This window comes from Berghia stephanieae, chromosome 3, assembly GCF_034508935.2.
Source record: "Berghia stephanieae isolate SIO BIC M18660-M18661 chromosome 3, UCSD_Bste_1.3, whole genome shotgun sequence".
NCBI lineage: Eukaryota > Metazoa > Mollusca > Gastropoda > Nudibranchia > Aeolidiidae > Berghia > Berghia stephanieae.
The window spans coordinates 33,781,382-33,801,135 of NC_088362.1; the positions used below are offsets into that span (position 1 = coordinate 33,781,382).

Sequence of the window (19,754 nt, forward strand, 5' to 3'; positions counted from 1 at the left end):
CAGAAAGATTTTATGCAAAATGCCAAACTAGGCGTGAAAAATACCAAATATTCTGGAAAAAATACTAGTGGTTGTGTCCCAAAACAGTTAATATATCAAGTGATATTTAACACAAGATAAAAGTAAATAGTGATCAAATGTCAAATCCAGCTCTTTTTTAAAAAAATATTTTAAAGCATATGGATCAATGAAATTTCTTTTGTTACTTTGATCTTAAAACGTCAAACTGGCAATTCGACTTTTTATTTTCAACCAGGAAGAAAGTTGTTAATCATCAAATCTGTTCATAGTCCACCAACCATTTAAATTTTCATTACCAACCTACCTGTTAACTTTATTGATCATCTCTTGTTTCTATAATTTGCTCATTCTGGCCACAATTTTGGGGACGACCGGGAATAATTTTTATGTCGCGGACAAATTCCTAGGCCATGGTGTTGTTCGCCCCAAAGCCCAAAACCTACACCTGTTATTTTCCTGTCTGCTTCGCACAAGACAATACAATTTAGTATCACACGTCCACAAAACTAGATCCAACAACATATTTTTATTCGAATCAGAGATGAAAATAACTACCAAAACAAGGAAGCAAAAATGGTGGAAATATGTTGAGCTCATATATGAATTTAAAATATTCCGATAGCGGTGTGGATAGGCAGCTCAGTGGGTAAGGCCACCTTTCATTTTACTCCTTTTAGCTGCACAGATTCGATCCAATCTGTGTCAGCACCCTTGAGTTGTCATGCACAGTGGTTAAAATTTTGACCTCTCTTTTGCTGTGGAAATAAAGGAGATTGAGAGTCCCATTGGTCAACACCTTTGTCTTGGGGTTCTTTTTAGTGGGCTTAAGAATCATGTACTTGGGTGGGCAATATTTCCTATTGAGATGGGAGAAGAGATCAGGACGAGTGTGTAATAATTATCCATGTGCAGTCTCCTGCCACATCCAGTGTACAGAGTCTGTCAACCACATCGAACGTTGCTCTGTGTGAGGTGCTGTCCTTCTTTCCAGAGTAAAATTTGAAATTGTGACAGTAACCAGTGGCACTGTCACAAAGTTTTAAAAAACTTGATCCCAAACTTATCTGGCTTGTCAGGATTGCAGAGACCAGAGTTTTTTTTTACATTTACCCACGCAACGCTTCCGTTCACACGGTACAATTGTAATGGTCTTGTAACCTTGTAAATCCCCATCGCCTGATGGATAAAAAACTTTTGACTAATCAAAATCAATGACTGTTTTACTCTTACTACATTTCCTTATGAGTATGAGGATAATGGAAAATTCCATTTATGTCAAGGCGGTGTCAAGGTGCTAAATATAGATGCCGACGCGGAAGCTATAGTAACCTCGTTAAATATAAGGCATTGCCACAGTAGTCGTGAGATTTCCTGTTTGGTAATCTTGGCGCAGTCGCACCAATAGACTTAATTAAGTATTGCTGGTGAATAACATATTACTGTTACAGTTTGTGTGGAATCAAAATTAGAATGTTAGGGTTTTGTGTTGATATTTATAATGATTTTAATGGAAATATTTTCCTCATTCAAGGACCTTCAACTACTGACTGAATATCAAGTTGCTCTTCACATACTTATTCTGTGTTGTGAATTGCAATGCTTAATAACATGGCCAGACTAGTTTCTGTTTGTGACTCTTATGAGAGCTATGAATTCAAAAGGCGGCAAGCACCTTTTGAAGTAGATGGAATAAAGGTAATTAAGACACATTTTTGTTATCAGGTTCATATTATGGATAATGACTGTTTTAATAAATTTTTTAGTGTGTGTGTGTTTTTATGTGTTCTTTTTTTTTTTTTTTTTTTGGTCTTTTTCTTCTTTATTTGAGACCTTTGCCAGCAACTCTACCTTCAACAAATCTTACTTTTTTAAATACTTCAAACTGACTACAATAAATCATTCCCTGTCTGAAAGTGAAAGGAAATATATCAGATTAATGCAATGCTTGTTTTATTTCACTTATTTTAATTATTTACTTACACTTATTTATTTTATTTATTTATTTATTTATTTATTTATTTATTAATTATTATTGATTATTATTATTATTATTATTATTATTATTATTATTATTATTATTATTATTATTATTATTATTATTATTGCCGTTGATATATGCCGTTTTGATTTAGTGACCAAATCGACAAAGTTGTTTCAAATATAATCCACTAAGAATTCTCTATTTTTATTTCCAAAGCTGGTACATCTTTTCCACATAATGTTGTTATATACCTCATTGTTTTAACATTCTTGAATTGATGTATAATATATAATGAGAAATTTATATTTGATGGCCACAATTGAAATGTATATTGGGAGGGGGCGGGGGTGCATTTCACATGAATAATTCATAAACATCAATCTTATTTCTATATAGACCTGTAAATTCTCAGTCAATTAACTGAGATCAGTCAATTCGTCAAATTCAAATATCAAAAAAAAAAAGAAATAAAGAAACGAAGAAAGAAAGAATTCATGAATCGTAGTCGGAATGACCATGAAGTAATTAGGAACCTTCCACAGCGCTACGCATAGCTCAAGGGCCATTTTTATTTACGATAGATATATTGCCAAGGCTAAGCGATGCTTCTTAGAATTGCCGTGTCTGAACACACCCCAGTGTATTTTCACACAGCCTTCGTGAAATTATCTTTTCACTTTCCAAACCCAATGGTAGCCAATTTTAACTGAGCTGCCGAGCGATAAATTTAACTGTTTCATCTAAGCCAAAATTGACCACATTTACTTGGTGGAACCTAAAAGTATAGAAAAGTTTAAAGCGAAAGCCGGAAGTGCGTTATGAAGACACCTTCAAATCGAAAGTTATATGATTGCTACAAGCACATCTCGATTGCCTCACGTTATAAACAAACTGGTTGACCGTTTCTTCACTGATTGGGTACCTAATTATAAGAAACAATTGTAAGTAGCCTAATTAATTCCCACGTAATTAGTTTTCTGCCATTGTTTTGCTCAAGTGAGCTTGCTGTTTACTATTCATCTCGATTCTTTGGATTTTTCTGATACAAAGAGTTTCAGTGAGTTTCAGTCTCAGTCAATTTTTATAGAGCTCATTTACAGGTCTATTCTAAAGCTATTTTAAAAAACCGTTTCGGTGTTCTTTTACAATGTATCTCCTCTTTATTGTGCAATTTATCTCCTTCATAAATTAATAGGGGGGAGGGGGTCGTGAAATGACTGAGTGGTTAAGGCATTGCAATGTGACCCAGATGGTCCCCTGGATTTGAGCCCAGCTTCAGGCACTTTCTTGGGGAAGATTATTAACCCCCAATTTGCTCTCTTTGGATGGCATGGGTGATTCCTGTTGACATCAGGCATTTGATAGATTATCTATATTCCATCTCGGGGTGGGGGGGGGGGGAGGGGGGACTTTTTTGCAATATTTTTTAAAAAGTTAATCCTGATCGCCTTGCCTTCCTTTGTTGTTGACATTCATCATTCAAGTAAACAGTTTTAACAATATTTAGTTTTCGTGAATATCTCAACTTGATTCACTTTCCAACTGTCAATAGCAAACAAAATTACTAAAACAGGTTGTACATGTATGGTTGATTGTTTTTAAAAAAACGAAGTTTTATTTTCCTTGTTTCAGATGATAATTCAATTTTATGATAAATGTATGGAATGTGGAAACAGATGCGGAATGAAACTGAAGGATTTGGAACAGTTCACAAATAAATGGAATACCCTATCAAAAGATGAAGTTGCAGTTGCTCTTTTGGTTCCGAGCAAGGAATTCTTCAGCTCCCTCTCCAATTTAGTGCCTTGTGTAGGTTGTAAAAAGAGGTAAATTTTAAAATTTTATTATACATGTCTGATTTTGTATTCTTGTTTTATGACACTCTCTTTAGGACTCATAGTTCCCTGGTTCGAGTTCTCCTGTGGGCAGCACAAGGCTGAGTCCTTGGAAAAAACTCTTTACTCACATTCTCTCACTACACTCAGGTATAAAATGAATACTTGGTCGTTAACGGCATTGTTTTATAAAAAATATGTAAAATCGTCTAACAGGCATCTTGTCTCATCTTACATGTAAAGTGTTGCTGTTGTCTTGGTTTCCATTATAATAAAAGCTCAAGTTTTTTTATAGGCACCTAATATTGAATCTACTAAAGGCTTCAATCATTTTTCTGTAAATCCCCGCAATGGAATCTCTTCATTTACTTTAATACAAATTGCTTTAGAGTGTCTCACCTCTAAACCAACCTGACTTTATACTTCTTTGAAGCGATGAGTCACATGTGCATATACTTTAAACCATGAGCGTAACACTCACTGTTGTCATTGTTGCTGTATGCATCCATGGTTTGTAATATCTTATTAAAACGACTTAATTACACTTTGGAAAATGATTTCATTCCTATGAAATTTATTCAATGAATGTAATCTGTTATTATTTTCTGCCTTCCTCCACCTCCATGGTATTTTAGTGTGGAAAGATTGTATCAACAGTTGCAAAAGTCCCAACATCCTGCTATAGAACCATTGGTGATCACACCTAGAGGAGAACTCTCAGTTCATTTCAACTATTTGTTCTCTCCTCCATCACTCTTCTCACTCTTCTTTGTTCATGGGTAAGTGTTAGTGTTAGATTTGTCATCGTCATCAAAATCATCATCATCATCTTTTTCTTCTTCTTCTTCTTCTTCTTCTTCTTCTTCTTCTTCTTCTTCTTCTTCTTCTTCTTCTTCTTCTTCTTCTTCTTCTTCTTCTTCTTCTTCTTCTTCTTCTTCTTCTTCTTCTTCTTCTTCTTCATTATTATTATTATTGGTATTATTATTAATATTTTTCTTTTTTGATATACTCAGTGGGTTTTTTTTCCTCTCAGTCAACCGCTGTGATTGATGCTGTGGTTGCTTTTCTTTACTGAGGCTCGTTTGATAGTGTATCAATTACAGCCTGGATTTGAAACTTTGTCACATGACGAAACTTTTCCTTTTACTAGTTTCCTGCTCAACAAACTGGTTTTACCTCTGGTCATTTCCATTAACGAGAAGTCCTTTATGGGGACAGGGATTGGCATTTTGGACAAGGGGGTGGGAGGGTGGGCTCACCTTTTTTTTCCGCCAGTGTATTTTAATTTTACAGAGCATTTTTGTTTGCTGTCTCTTTGATTTAATTACGGAGAGTGATCGTAAATATTGTTAAACACATAATTTTTGGCCTTTTGCAGAGTTACTCTTATAGATTATGAGGTTTTTTTTTCAATTTGACATCACAGAATTAATATGCCAATTAACACCACTAGAATATGACTTAATTATCTACTTACTTTTTCTAATCAACAACCAGCTGAGGCTTTCGGCCTTGTGCCATGGCATTAAAGATAAATGTCTTTTGTAGTTGTTCCTAGTGCTTGCACAGTGTACCACACTATAGTTATTTTTGTTCATCTTCGTTAAAAAATTATATATATATATTTAATTCTTTTTTTAACATTTTCTCATTTCAGTTCCAAGCTTCATTTAGTGGTGGAGTCAATTCCAAGAAAGAAAAAAAATAAACGTTGCAATCTGCATTCCTTAGATACACACAAAACAAGGTCTATAGGGTAAGCATTGCTAATTATTTGGTTGTCATTTTGCCCACATAGAGGAGTGTGGAGTAAAAATAAAACTAAAATTTTTATTTTATTTTTTATTTCTATTATTTTTATTTATTAAAAAAAAAACGTTTGTTGGAATATAAACATTTGTCCTTCTTTTCTTTCTCATGATGTGTAGCTGCTGGATAGAAGCCTGGGATGCCCTGTCTAATGGATGTCGAGAACGAATCTTGGTCATAGATATGAATAAACTACTGGTGACAGTCGATTCCTATCTTGAAAAGCATAAGTGAGTTTTCAGGGTCACATGACCAACAAAGTGTGGACTGAGGATTAACTGGTTCTATCTCCACATTTCTTCAAATTGAGAAAAAAAATTATTTAAATTATTTATATTTTGTTGATAGCTGTATATTAACATTTTGAGCTATTTTCTCGATTTGAATAAAACAATTTTTAGCAATTGAAACCATTTAAAACCTGATTGTAATGCATGTAATATCTTATAATCTTTCGAAAATTGAAGAAGGAACCAGTTAATACTCGTCCCACGAGACATAGAGGTAAGTCCTTTCTTTGAGCAAACTTGCATCTGATTTAGGTGAAATTGGTACATAGAGACAATATTTGATGACAATTGTTTAAATTTTAAATTAATAATTTTTTTTTTATAATTAAAAAAAAAAAATTTACATTAAGGAAAGTGGTGAAAATAGTTTTGTTTTCTATTACTCACCAGTGAATCAGTTTTTCTAGATCAAACTACATCTCTATCCCAAGACATTAGTACTTAGCTTGTAGTATTAAACTTTAGACTGGTCTATAAAGGAAATAAAACTTTAATATTTGTACCTAATGTAACTTTGCCATTGTTCCCAAGCGTACGATAATCATCCTCATATGTGATTGTTTTATCTTGTTTAGGTGCTTTCTTGGATTGCTGGAAAATCAGATTTTGAGACTATATTTTCTTCGATGCATTTCTTTCTGATACAAAAATATCTAAGTGTGTACCTTTTATTAAGGATTCTGTTCAGATGTATGGTTGAATTCTAGTTCAATGCTTGGATCATATTTTGTATTTTCCCATTTAACTGGTGAATTCTAAAAACCTACAGTTAATAATTGAAGCAAAAGTGTTCCTTGTTTAAAGTGATGCTAAGTTATTTGACGCTGTGGATTGTAAATAATAATGAACAAAAATGGATATAATGGCTTTGCAAAAGAACAAATTATCAAACTGAACCTTTTGGGCTTGCAGAGATAAGACATGCCAAATATTTCTCTGCTGTCTCTCTGTATTTTAAGTGATATATGAACGTTTTTTAATGTTTTTGTTATTGGCTGAAAAAGGGTCTTGAGCCCGAAACGTTCTGTGATTGGTATTTTGTTCTTGTTCATAGCCATTATATTCATTTTTCTTCATCATATTTTAAAATGGATTTATTAAAATATTGTCTTCATTACTGTACTTTTGTCTATGTCAACAGATTCTGTAGTGAATGCAAATCCAAGGTTTTACAGGCCTATCACATATTAATTGGGGAACAAGAGAGTTCTAAAGAGGCTGGTTACTGTCCTGCCCTGTATGAAAATCTACGATGTTGCACCAAAGACAGACACATCCATGTCCTAAATGATACCGATTTCATTGCTCATCTGCTGGAAAAAGCAGAGCCAGAATTTCTCGAAAGGTGAATCATTGTTACAATTTGTTGACATTATCACGGATGCCAGATTGTCTGCTTTTCAGAAATCCTGACATACGTTTGGCTGTTTTTGATTTTTTTAAATATTTCAAAATAGTTCACTAAATATTAATAGTAAGGTTTTGTTCCAAAAAAAAAATTCAAAACTTGCAGGATTTTAAACCAAATGTGCTGGCCCTTATGCATCTTTTTTTTTTTTCATTTACTGAAAGCATGCACATGTACAAACTGAAAATACTTCTTACACTGTTTTGTTATGACTTATAAAACGAATGTGCTCTCAGTGATTGGGAAACTTTCCAACTGGTATACAGGCATAGTTGGACACTGGCTTATATCATCAGTGACTGGGTACCTGGGTCCAATATTGGGTTTGATGGAAAGTACTCTATACTGTGCCTGCATCCTAATTCTAGGGTGATAAACTATTGGAGGAAGGAGGCAGTTCTTATCCTGACATATTTTCTATTGAATGCAATGGTCAGGTGAAGGAGTAGTCTCTAATTACAAGAAATTGACTGATTATTTCAAACCCTTCATTTCGTTATTTACAACATTCAGTATGTATTTGTATCCTGTTCAGTACTTGGATAGAAAAGCTAGAAACAATATTTTAGAATTCTACTCTATCCGTGTATTGCTTTCACAATCTCCAAATCTCCCCACACTGATTTTTAACACATTTCCAGTAAGCGGGACCGACACGCTAAAACGTTAGACATTGCTCAAGAAGAAGTGCTCACATGCCTGGGGATTCACATCTTTGAAAGGTTACATCGAGTCTGGCAGAAAGTGAGAAGTGAGGAACAAACTTGGCTGCTTCTCTTTTATATTGGAATGGATTGCCTGAGGAAAAGTTACCAGGTTAGAGTTTATGTTTTCATTTATGTATTTATTGTTGCTAGATATCTCAGATTTATTAGCATTCTTGTGTTTTTAGGATCTATGATTCATTATTCTGTCTTTATTATTAAGAATCAGTGCTCTGAATGTGTATATTGGTCATATGTCTCAAATCTCCGCTGTTTCAATTCTGAACTGATCGCAGCCCGTATTGTGAAATTATATGTGTGTGTGTGTGTTGAAATTTATATATATTAAGTGTAGTCTGGATCCTCTAGTTAAAAGGCTACTACAACAACCACGACAAGGAAGAAGATTATCACTTTATCAAGTACTATGCTATTTTCATTGTAAATAGTGGAAATAGATAACTCCTATTAATTTTATTTTGTCTGGTTGAAAGCACCTTATCTGTATTTACTATTTCTTTAATAATCTTTCCTTTTTTATAGTGTCAATATCGTGTCAATTCCTGTGTATTTTGATATTTATATATTTTAACAGTTTCGTCATTAATAGGAGCATATTGGTCCACTTTGTTTCTGATAAAATGTGCATTCCGCGAATGCTGCAAACATTTTAAAAAATTAAATTGTGAATTTGCCTCAATTGCATTAACAACAGTCTGCACTTGAAGAGAAACAAGGGGTGTCCAATTTGGAATTGATGTGTGAAGAACTTGAGGAGAAAGAAAAAAGGCAAGAGGAGAAGAGAGAGTTAAAGAGACAGAAGAAAAAGCAGAAAAAAGCCAAAGCTCAGAAAAGTACTCCTTGTGAAAGTGATAAAGATTCATCTGTGATAGAGGAAGTTTGTAAGGTGAGTGGATTTAAGCATTGTGTTAGTTAAAGTGGAATCTTGTTTAGAATTTTTGCATATCAAAGTAACAAGTTAGGGAGCAGGCAAGTTGGGAAATCGGGAAAAAATAGGGAATTTTTCAGGGAGTCAGGAAATCTTGGGGAAAATTGGGGAATTTGCTGGTACAAATGTGCCGACATGATGTGCCAAATATTTCTCTATTGTCTGTCTGGATTTGAAGTGATGTATTTATGTGTTGGTTTTTTTTTGGTTAGTGGCTGAAGAAGGGTTTGGAGCCCAAACTGTTCCATGCTTGGTATTTTTGAAGGTGTTATATTCATTTTTTTTGTTCATTACTTTTTATAGTCCACAGCTTCTAGCAGCTTATAATAATAATATGATATATATTTAGTTTAAAATCACTTTGATGTATGTGTCAAGATTGTTAGAGTTAGATGGTTCTGAGAAGAAAAACAACAACTTTGAATAAGCCACTTAGTCGGGAAGAATTATACATTCAGATATAACAAATTGGCTTAAATGTTTGCATTAAAAACTCAACCCGCTTATTTCTAGCCACATTATAGCATGATTATAATGGTTATCAGTATCATCAGGAGATAAAATTGTCACTTTTTAAATGACAATAATCAGTTTTGATAATATTAGAAGAGCGTTTTTAAGAATCCTTTATATGTTTGTAAATTAATTGAAATATCCATGGCTTTGAACACAAAAGAACACAAACTGTTCAGCTTGGGCAAACTCAACTATTCAGGAGATTTTTTAAAAATCTATAATGATTTGATGATCCAGCGGATGTGAATGGTTTTGTCACGAGTCAAAACAAAACATTTTCAGTGGATAGTTTTTCCCAATATTTATCACTGGTCGAATAATTATATTGGCCTTAAGATTAGAAAACCATCATGTTCTTTGAGTTGAATAGTTTGCAACAAAAGCGATGTGTACTTATTTGCAGGTCTGATAACCCAAATTGTTATGGCCTCTCATTATTGTATTGGAAATACTCTCAAACCAATGTAAGATATTGCCCATCACACCAATGTTAAATCAAGCCCATTCTTGGAGGTCCCAATAGATTACTTGGTAGAACACTCACTTCACATGCAAAGGGGCCAAGATTAATCCCAGGTGTTGTCGAGATTTTTTCTGACCCCCCTGTTCACATAGCAGTGATTGGTAGCTGGGTCTGTTCAATGACTAGTTTTATACTTGCATTTGGTTATCAGACTTGTTAATATGCATGTTCACTTAGGATTAAAGCCATCGAATTAGTGCAATTGATATGTCCTGATGTATTGTATTATTGCACATTTAAATCTTTTCCTTCTCAGTGTTCGTCTGTTGAGCCAAACAATCCCAGAGAACACCAACACTCCAAGCCTTACAGAAGTCATCACCCTGACCACTGTGGTGATGCTAACTTCAATTCATTGACTGTGTCTCTACAGGACTGTAGTCTGAGGCATCAGCCGTCATGTGCCGATCACAACTGTGCTAGCACAGATAAACCTCCAAACTGGTTGGAATCTCTCGACACGGACAGTTGTGAGAGTTGTAGTATTCAAGGTTCCAACGAGGGGTCAGAAGGTAAATTTCTTTTAGAACTATTTTGAAAAACTTATATTGTCTTTCTTCTTAACCTATTTTTTAAATGTTACTTTGTCGAATTGCATGCATTTTAAACTTTTTCAAGCTCCTCACACTATCACTCGGCCAATAACAATTTTAAAAAGAAAATAAATTGAAACAATTGAATCTACCGTTCTTTCAATAATTACATGTTACAATTGGAATCTGATTCGAGAAGAGCGTTCCAGTCTTTGATAGTGCAGGGTGCAAATGATATTTGAAGATGTTTAAGTTTGTAGATTGGGTTTTATTGTTTTTGAGTGGATTTTTCTTTGAATGCATGAATTTCGTTGTGTGTCTGGTTGTTCTAGTGAGATGGCTGTCATTTTCTTTGTAAGTCAAAATATTTCAACTGATAGGGTTTTTGTTTTTAACTTTTAAACTTATAATTTGTCATTCATAGTTTTCATGTTTGATAGGCTGGTTTTATAAGTAATATGTTTCAGGCTGTCTGGATTTTAGTTTTTTTATTAATGTTTTTATTGTTTTTGTTATTAGCTGAAGAAGAGTTTTAAGACTGAAATGCTCCGTGTTTGGTATTTTGTTCTTTTTAGAAGCTGTTATATTCATTTTTGTTCATTACTTTTTACAGTCCACAACTCCTATCAGCTTAGTATCACTTCCCATGATATAGTATATTTTATTGTTTGTTATTTTATCAGGGTTTTTGAAATTTGTTAAATTTTTAAAATCAATTTCAGCTACCAAAATATCTTTTAGCATTTGTAAAATAAAGATTTCTTTTATTTGTAGCATGTGAACAATTGCTTTTTTTTTTTCTTTCACAGAAGGATCTACAAACAGTATTGCTGATAAATGTGATTGTGATGTACTTAGAGCATCACCCAAGAAAGCCTCAGGGCAAACGGTATGAAGAGGCATACACTTTCTTGCAAGTCTGATAACCCAATTTATTATGGGCTCATGGTTCAGTGCTCTTAATTTTCCGCTTTTTTTTGGGCGGAATTCCGTCTTTTCCAACGTCTCAGACTTTTTAGCCATTATCCGATGTTCATCAAAAAGAAATCCGTTTTGTTTTTTTTGTTTTTTGTTTTTTTCTTTCAGCTTAATCTCCGAGTTAGTTGTAATATTTCATGAATGGGAATTACTTGAGACAGGAAAATCAAACGTGATCATGGTCGTATGTCATAATTTGATACCTGTGTTCATTTGCACGAATTCCATAGACACTACCAGTTTAATGACGTCAACCCAGACAGGCTGGCGCCGAGTGTCAAAACTGACACAAGACGAGTAGTTATCTTGGGGAAAGAGATGGGTCGTTATAATGTTTAGGGACTTTTGTTTATGGATAACTGGGTGGGGATCCTGACCTCCCATAGTGGGCGGGGAGGTACATGCTGTGTCTTCTATCCCCCCATACCCGTTTTCCAATTGTTTCCTGTCATTGTCTTGGAATGAGATTACTTAGTTTTGTCCTGATCCTTGCCGGAGCTCTTTGGCTGGGAGGGAAACAGTCGAATGTATAGTTATAGTTTTTTTTTTCTTGTAAATCATCTCTCTGTTATGCATTGTATTATGTTGAGTTTACATATTATATTAAATGATTGGTAAACATTTGAGTGTATTCCTCTTAGTTGGGACCTGTGCTTGTGTCTGGATGAGACTTTTAGGTGATCTCAAACTAAGTACACTGGTGGTATGCTCTTGGAATCTACATCTGATCCCTATTTGTTCCCAGTTCCCCTATGTCTTACTTTTTCTTGGGTGCTTACATTGTAATTCTATAACTTTTTACTATCCCATTTTCTTCCTTTTTACTGGCGCTGATATAACCTAAATGTGTTGCAAGCGCCGTAAAACCCTTAAAAACAAAAAAACAAACATTTATGGATAATTAAAGAATTCTTAGAACACTTCTAATGAAGATGAGAGAGAAGTAAATTCATATAAGTCTGATTCTGGTACAGTAGTCTCTGTTTCTCTCTCTCTCTCTCTCTCTCTCTCTCTCTCTCTCTCTCTCTCTCTCTCTCTCTCTCTCTCTCTCTCTCTTCACTCTCTCTCTCTCTCTCTCTCTTCACTCTCTCTCTCTCTCTCTCTCTCTCTCTCTCTCTCACACACACACACACACACACACTCTCATTATCTTCTCACCATTTCCTATCCCTCCCTTCAGCTTGCATTTTATCATAAGATTTATCTGATTATAGTGAAATAATATATTGCATGAAGGAGGTATAATCGACTTAGGAAACAAAGAAGGATTGGCTGTATCAGTATCTTTTTCTATTTTGCAATTTATTTAAAATTCATGAGTCTAATAATTTGAATATTCACTTGGTTACAATAAACAATAAGTTCTAGCATAAGGCATGAGAATGATATGACCTTTGAGGCAAAAGTGTATCATATCTTTATGTAGTGGATAATAAATGTATGAATGAAATGATATTTACAACTTATAAAATATTCCTTAAAATATAAAAAATTTTCTTATGCTCTGTCATTTTGGATTTAGTTTTGAGTTTGACCGACTGATGCAGGGCGGGGGGGAGGTGGTAAAAAATTGTCATACTTTTTTACTTCCGTCTGTTACAAGCAATTGATTGTTATAATGGAAATTTTTTTTAAATGACGTAAAATATTGTCAATTACAACATTAAACTAGGCCCATAATTGCGTTCAGATGTCAGACCTGCATATATGTACACCCCGGTATGAAGCCACTGGTATTGAATATTTTTGCTATTCAGATACAGTACTCACTGGATTCTAGCGCACTCTCGGGAGAAACCAAAATTGTGCCGAAATCCCATGTTCATGGGAGGTAACGACTTATTATGTAGAAAAATTTTATCACCCAGCTCCAGCGTGATGTATTGCAGAGCTTGCTAGAATCCAGCTAGTATTGGATCTGACGACAATAGCAACTGTCAAAAAAGAAAAGAAAAGAAAAAAGAAGTCAAATAAACACATTGAAAATATCAGATTTTACTGAGGTTGTTGCTACTGCTTAATTTTACATCATTTTAATTTTATCAACTTGCGTGATGGTTTAGTGTTATGTTATGTCATTTGATTTTATACCAGTAAGTTGAAGGTTTGTACCCAGTTGTGGGGGATACAAAGTTGACTTTCGAAAAGGCACGACTCACATTTCCTCACCTTAGAATTAGTACCTGACTGGGAACAGCATTGTCTCTGTGAAAAAAACCATTATAAATTATAATAGCTCCTTAAAGGTTGCAGGGGAGTCCCAATATCTCAATTGGTAGAGCATTTGATTCACGCGCAAAGGAAATGTGATTGATTTTCCTTAACACATAAACACACACACACACCCATTGTCGCCCCAGCAGTGTTAGGTAGCTGGTTCTGTTAGATTGGATGAAAAGTACTTTGCGATAGACCTATTCAAAGGATAGCAAGCAATTGTTATTGTCTGCTTCACGCTATAGAAACCGGGATAAACACCGGCTGCTTTAACCTAATGGCTCTGAAGGACTACTTTACCATAATGACTGCATATGCCTTCCTACATTTTTATTATTGCTGTTAGATTGGGGCACTTTGATAAGCGCTTTGAGCATGCTTAGTGGATAGTTAACGCTCTAAAATTTGTTCATATAATTCTCATTAATGTGGCTTATTTACTTTGAGTACATTTTAATAATATATTAATACGTTAGCAAATAAACAAATGAATAAATAATAAATGATTATGTATTATTAAAGTTTAAAGTTGCCTGGCTGAATAAATTCATGGATCATTCTCTCTCTCTCTCTCTCTCTCTCTCTCTCTCTCTCTCTCTCTCTCTCTCTCTCTCTCTCTCTCTCTCTCTCACTCTCTCTCTCTCTCTCACTCTCTCTCTCTCTCTCACTCTCTCTCTCTCTCTTATAGAAAACAAAAATATCCATGTACGTAAATGTATTGTTTCCTCAGACTCAAAGTTTTCCAGCAATAGATGTCATCAAGGAAACTCTACCTCCTCCAAAGGAACACCCTTCTCTTCAAGATCTACTATTAGAGGTAAGTACAAGTGGGGGAGGGGGGTGAAAATGTTAAGACGAAATAACCTTTCCTTAACTTAACCTTAAATTTCTCAGCACCAGGAGGCCCATAAGGCCTAGATACTTTCCTTCCATTTCATCTGGTCCTTGGCTACTTGAGTGCCATCTAATTTCATTCCTTTCCTTTTTCCACCATTCTGCGCCATGTTGTTTTGGACCTTCCTTTCCCTCTGGAGTCCATCTAAATGTCCCTGCAGAATTGTTTCTTTTCCCCTCTCAAGACATCCCAATTCAGTTTCCTTTTTCATCTCACCACCACCCTAACTTTCTCTGTCTCTGTCCATTCCTTATTCTGTCAAACTAATGTATCTATGAAATTGATTGAAAATGCTATAACCCTTCCTTTTTTTCATATCTATTTTCATATAGAATTATTGTTGTGATGAGGAAGATGACGATGATGAATTTGAAATATCAGAACAGGAAATCCTTGAGTTTCGGGCCAAAAAGGGAGAGGTGGAAAGCGAACGTCAGAAATTGCGACAACATCTGCGAGACAGATTCCAAGAACTCCACTTGTCCAGTCAATTTAATCCCAGGCAATGATATGGAATATAATGATGATATTAATATTATTATTTCACTTAATTTTTAACAGGGGCATTGTCTGTGTATAATAACAATTTGGAAAGATAAGTTATGTGTTTGTCATTCTACCTCTGAGTGACTTTCTATGAGTCTGTCTGTAGATGAGGGAGTAATTTATATGATAATCATCTTGATCTTAAAGAGTTCACTCTGTGACTGTGATAATTGTGATAAATACCAGCCGACATGCACATGTTTGCAGGTCAGATAACCGAACTTGCTTTATTATTGTGGTAACAGATATTATTCCCATTATGACAGTGAGCTCATATCAATTTTGGGTTATCAGGCCTGCAAATTGCTACACATCAATCCAGATCTAAGCTTGGATGTATTGTTACATTTGTTTGCGTCTAATTATTTTGACTATGCAAATGTGTGTCAATGGTAGCTCTCATCTCATCATTTGTGAGAAACTCTAGATTAATGGTCCTCATGTCGCTTTTCATGGAAATAGAATTATTGGTATGGTGGTCCCAACCTTACGTAAAAAAAAAATGTGTTCTTACGTATTTTTGTTCATTGTACACATTTTGCTGAGGATTGTAATAATATTATCTGACTAGGTCAGATATAGGTACATAGTCTATAAAGAGAAAGTTTATTCATTCATTTAAATATCAATTATATATCGCTAGTATTAGTATGATCTAATTGCCCATTACAGTAGTCATCGCTTTTATGCACGACTATTGGGAGAGCTTAAAAGCATGCAGTTATCCGATATGTGAAGGGAGACTTTTGCTGACTTTAAGGTACAGCCCACACATGCATTTAAGCACCAATCAATGCAGTCCACCCTGCACTTCAGTCAATTGCGTTAATTACTTTAAGTCCTGACCCAACACATTCCCCATAAAACCATTAACACTTAGACCTTGCACAAGTTTGCAATGCCAAATAGGTTGCAATTGTTGGAGAGTTTCAATAACATTATGACACCTTGCCTGGCCTGGCAAATGACGAAGAATCGCCGTGATATTGCATGTCCCCGATAATTTATGATTTGTGACTGTGTTTCCATTGTCATTGATTTACACTGGTTGTGAAACAAAAATCTGATGGTAAAAGTAGAATATTATCGTCAAAGAGTTATGAAGACGTATTACATAAGTAGACAGGATGGCTGAGTGGTGTAAACTCTCACTCTCACATATGGATTATGACACCTCGCATAGCTTGGCAAACGACGAAGATTCGCTGTGTAGTAATATTTCATTAGTTTTCGTAACAACGTTATGGCACTGTCGCATTTTCCTGATAAATTATGATGTGTGAAAGTACGTTTCCATTGTAAAAATATCGGATTGAAAAAGTAGAACATGGTAGAAACATAGCATACACTTATGGAGACATATTATATAGAAAACTATTCCGTCATCCAGGAATAGCGTGCAGTAATGCAATACATGCAGAAAAGCAATGACTACTGTATTAGATTAGATACGGTAAATAATTGTTTTTGCAGGATTATATTTATTTTTTTTCATCATTGTACATATTTTCATGGTTTAGGGTTGGCAGCCATAGTGTGGTGTAAAGGTCTAAACAATTTTCTATATTTTGCCATTTAATTCATAATAAAAATTGTCTGAGTTTTGATCATTTGAAGTTTATAAAAAAAGCCTTCATAGCAATTTCAAGGTTTAAAGTGTCGGCAGAAGTAAAATATTATTTAGAAATCCTAATTTTCATCGGAAGGTCCCAAAACACCTTTTATTAACTGGATCTCAAAAGTACTTTTCAGCGACATGTGGACATTTTTCTAGAGTGCCTTACATATTTTTCTTTGTTCATAACCTTGGGTACAGTTTCAGTCTTTCTCCGATGACACTTGGTCATGTTGAAGTCATTGTCCTGCTTTGAGGAAAAGGACTCAGGAATTAGTATATTGTTCTGTTTTTGTTTTTTTCCGGGGAGGTGAGGTTCATCATTACATGTGTCATATTTTTTTCTCTTTATTATTATCTTTTTACATTCCATGCTATTGCCTCACTCATGCCTGTCATTATGTTTCTTTGTTGTTTTTGTATATTTTATTCAACTGTTTTAAAAATTCGGGTTTGTTTTTGGTTTTAATCTTTTTCTATTTTTTTTTTTTTTTTTTGGGGGGGGGGGGGGGTTGATCAGGGACTATTACTAACAATAGAACTTCTCTTATTTGAAAATTTAATCCCCTCCTTATAAGCTGTTTTAATTATTACTTCAATTTTTTAAAATTTCTTTTCTTTGTCCCAGATTGTTTAGTTTAATGTCTCTCTGAATACGTTGTAGTTAGGTTACTAAAGAGGCTGTACCCGTTTTTAAGTCTCTCTACAGTGGGATGAAATGGTACCAAGTCTCCATGACTTTGGTAAAAAAGAATAGAAAATTCCAGTATTTCCTTGGGATTTTGTAATCCAAACCTTTAAATATATAGGCACTTATGATATGACCCAAGAGTTTTGCAGGCACTGATCAAATTCTAAAATCTATGTGACGTTAAGGTGTCATAGTAGTCGCAGTTTTCCCTTTAATGATCTGAACAAGTATGTATGAAACAATGCCAGGCAAAAAAATACCAAGAGTAAAACCATTCCAAAAAAATCAACCTGTTTCCACTGGAGGTCAAACCTCAGACTTCCTCATCACCAGTCAGACTTGCTACCAGCACCAGTGCACCATGGAGGCAATCCGATAGTTGGGCTGAGCCCAATGCCTGTATTCTTCACAAGGAAACATGTTTCCACTGTGAATCATCGCCTGCATCACAAAACACAAACTGGGGAAGGTCGATTTTGGGGGATATGTTTTGTTTTTATCCTTGTATTACTATTTCCTGCTTTGGCTGGCACTGTCTCATATGTACACTTTTCAGATCTTTATCTAACACTAACACCAGTGCCTGCTCCCTGATTTGTCACTTTAATATTATGTAACCACTAAAACTAACAATTAACAAATTAACCTTAGCTACTATGATTGGATGCAAGAACATTCTATTTCCCGTTAGCTAAATTTTAATAAGTTATTACAAGGATGCCAATAGTCCGGTTTTTCAGTTTTTTATATCCTCAGCAGCTTTTCATGTCTCCTCGAAGCAAACCATTAAAGGTCCTTCTTCTCCAGACATCATTTTTTTTTTTTAATTGATGCAACAAAGGCCCCATTCATTGCAACAGAAAGGGAAGAGAGGTTTTTGTTCATTTCTACAAGTCCGTCTTAGGTGAGATGTGATGTTCCGCTCATCATCAGGTTTTTCTTATTTTACTTTCTCAAAAATCATTTGGCATCCCTGTTTTTATTATGGTACAGTCCTGTCATAACTATATAAAACAATTTTCAATTGTATTTTCATGTTTTATGAGTGAACCTTTCCACACCAGACTCCATGTACCTTTACTTTGACTTTGATTGATGCTTAGCCCCTCAGCTCGGAACTTTTCTGACTCATATGATGAATTGATTGCAAATAAAAAAAAAGAATGAAGAACTTCCAAATTGATGCCTTTTTGTTCTTTTTAAAAAATATTCTTTGACATTCATTTTTTTTTTAAATTTCAAACACAAGCGAAATGTGGGCCGGGATTTTCAACCTTTTCTTGTGAGCTGGGGAGATCATCATGTCACATTCTGCAATCTCTATTGTTTATCGCTTTCTTTCACTTTCAGCTTCAGCCAATGTTTCTGGAATTTGTCCTCATGGCTCTATGGAGTAGGAGCTTATCCCGGCTTCTATAGGGTTAGAACGACATTTTAGCAATTGCTTGTTACCCTGTGGGTGGATGCTAATCTATCCAAATACCGGGTAGGGTTCCTGATATCCCATATTGGGCAGGGAGATACTTACTGTGTGTATATCCCAACATATGTGTTCCAACTTGTTTTCTGTCTTTGTCTTGGAATGAGATTACTTGGTTTTGTCCTGGCCCTGGCCGGATGCCCTTGCTGAAAGTGAAAGGTAAACAGTCAAATGTATTGTTTTGGGAGATGATATTTTTTCCGTGTAAATCATCTCTTTGTTATGCACTGTATTATGTTTTGTTTACATATTATAATATCTGATTTGTAAACATTTGAGTTTATTCCTCTTAGTAGGGACCTATGCTTGTGTCTGGATGAGACTTTTAGGTGATCTCAAACTAAGTACTTTGATAGTGTGCTCTTGGAATCTACATCTGTTTCCTATTTGAACCAATTCCCCTTTGAATTACCTTTTCTTTGTGCTTTAATTGTAATTCTAGAATTTTTTACTATCCCATTTTCTTCCTTTTTACTGGCGCTGACGTGACCCTAATGCGTTGCAAGCGCCGTAAAACCCTTAAAAACAATATCCAAGCACTTTCCGCCAGAACGAACAGACCTAGCTACCTGAATGGGGTTTTCTGGCATCCAATGATGACCAGGAAGATCACTTCATTCTTCTACTGTTTTCACTTTCCATGTGCTCTCTATCTTTACTTTGTTCTGGATTGAGAATGCTCGGTTTTTCCTGCTCCTGGCGGGGGTTCCTTGGCTGGGAGGGATAATCAAATGTACTGTAGTATCTTTTTTTTTTGAGAGAG

At 34.9% G+C, this 19,754-nt stretch overlaps 1 protein-coding gene across 1 annotated transcript in view; it reads left to right on the plus strand.

Moving 5' to 3' along the window:
• Positions 1–18,690, plus strand: part of LOC144967584 (gametogenetin-binding protein 2-like) — a 19,664-nt gene extending 974 nt beyond the window's left edge. Inside the window, exons 2-13 of the mRNA XM_078905039.1 lie at positions 1,553–1,716; positions 3,635–3,828; positions 4,473–4,616; positions 5,495–5,593; positions 5,766–5,876; positions 7,078–7,281; positions 7,986–8,160; positions 8,764–8,955; positions 10,293–10,548; positions 11,379–11,458; positions 14,495–14,581; positions 14,992–18,690. Of these exons, the coding sequence (XP_078761165.1) occupies positions 1,618–1,716; positions 3,635–3,828; positions 4,473–4,616; positions 5,495–5,593; positions 5,766–5,876; positions 7,078–7,281; positions 7,986–8,160; positions 8,764–8,955; positions 10,293–10,548; positions 11,379–11,458; positions 14,495–14,581; positions 14,992–15,168 (1,818 nt within the window). The 5' untranslated portion in view covers positions 1,553–1,617 and the 3' untranslated portion in view covers positions 15,169–18,690. The remainder of the gene's footprint in view (positions 1–1,552; positions 1,717–3,634; positions 3,829–4,472; positions 4,617–5,494; positions 5,594–5,765; positions 5,877–7,077; positions 7,282–7,985; positions 8,161–8,763; positions 8,956–10,292; positions 10,549–11,378; positions 11,459–14,494; positions 14,582–14,991) is intronic.
• Positions 18,691–19,754: the final 1,064 nt, after the last annotated feature.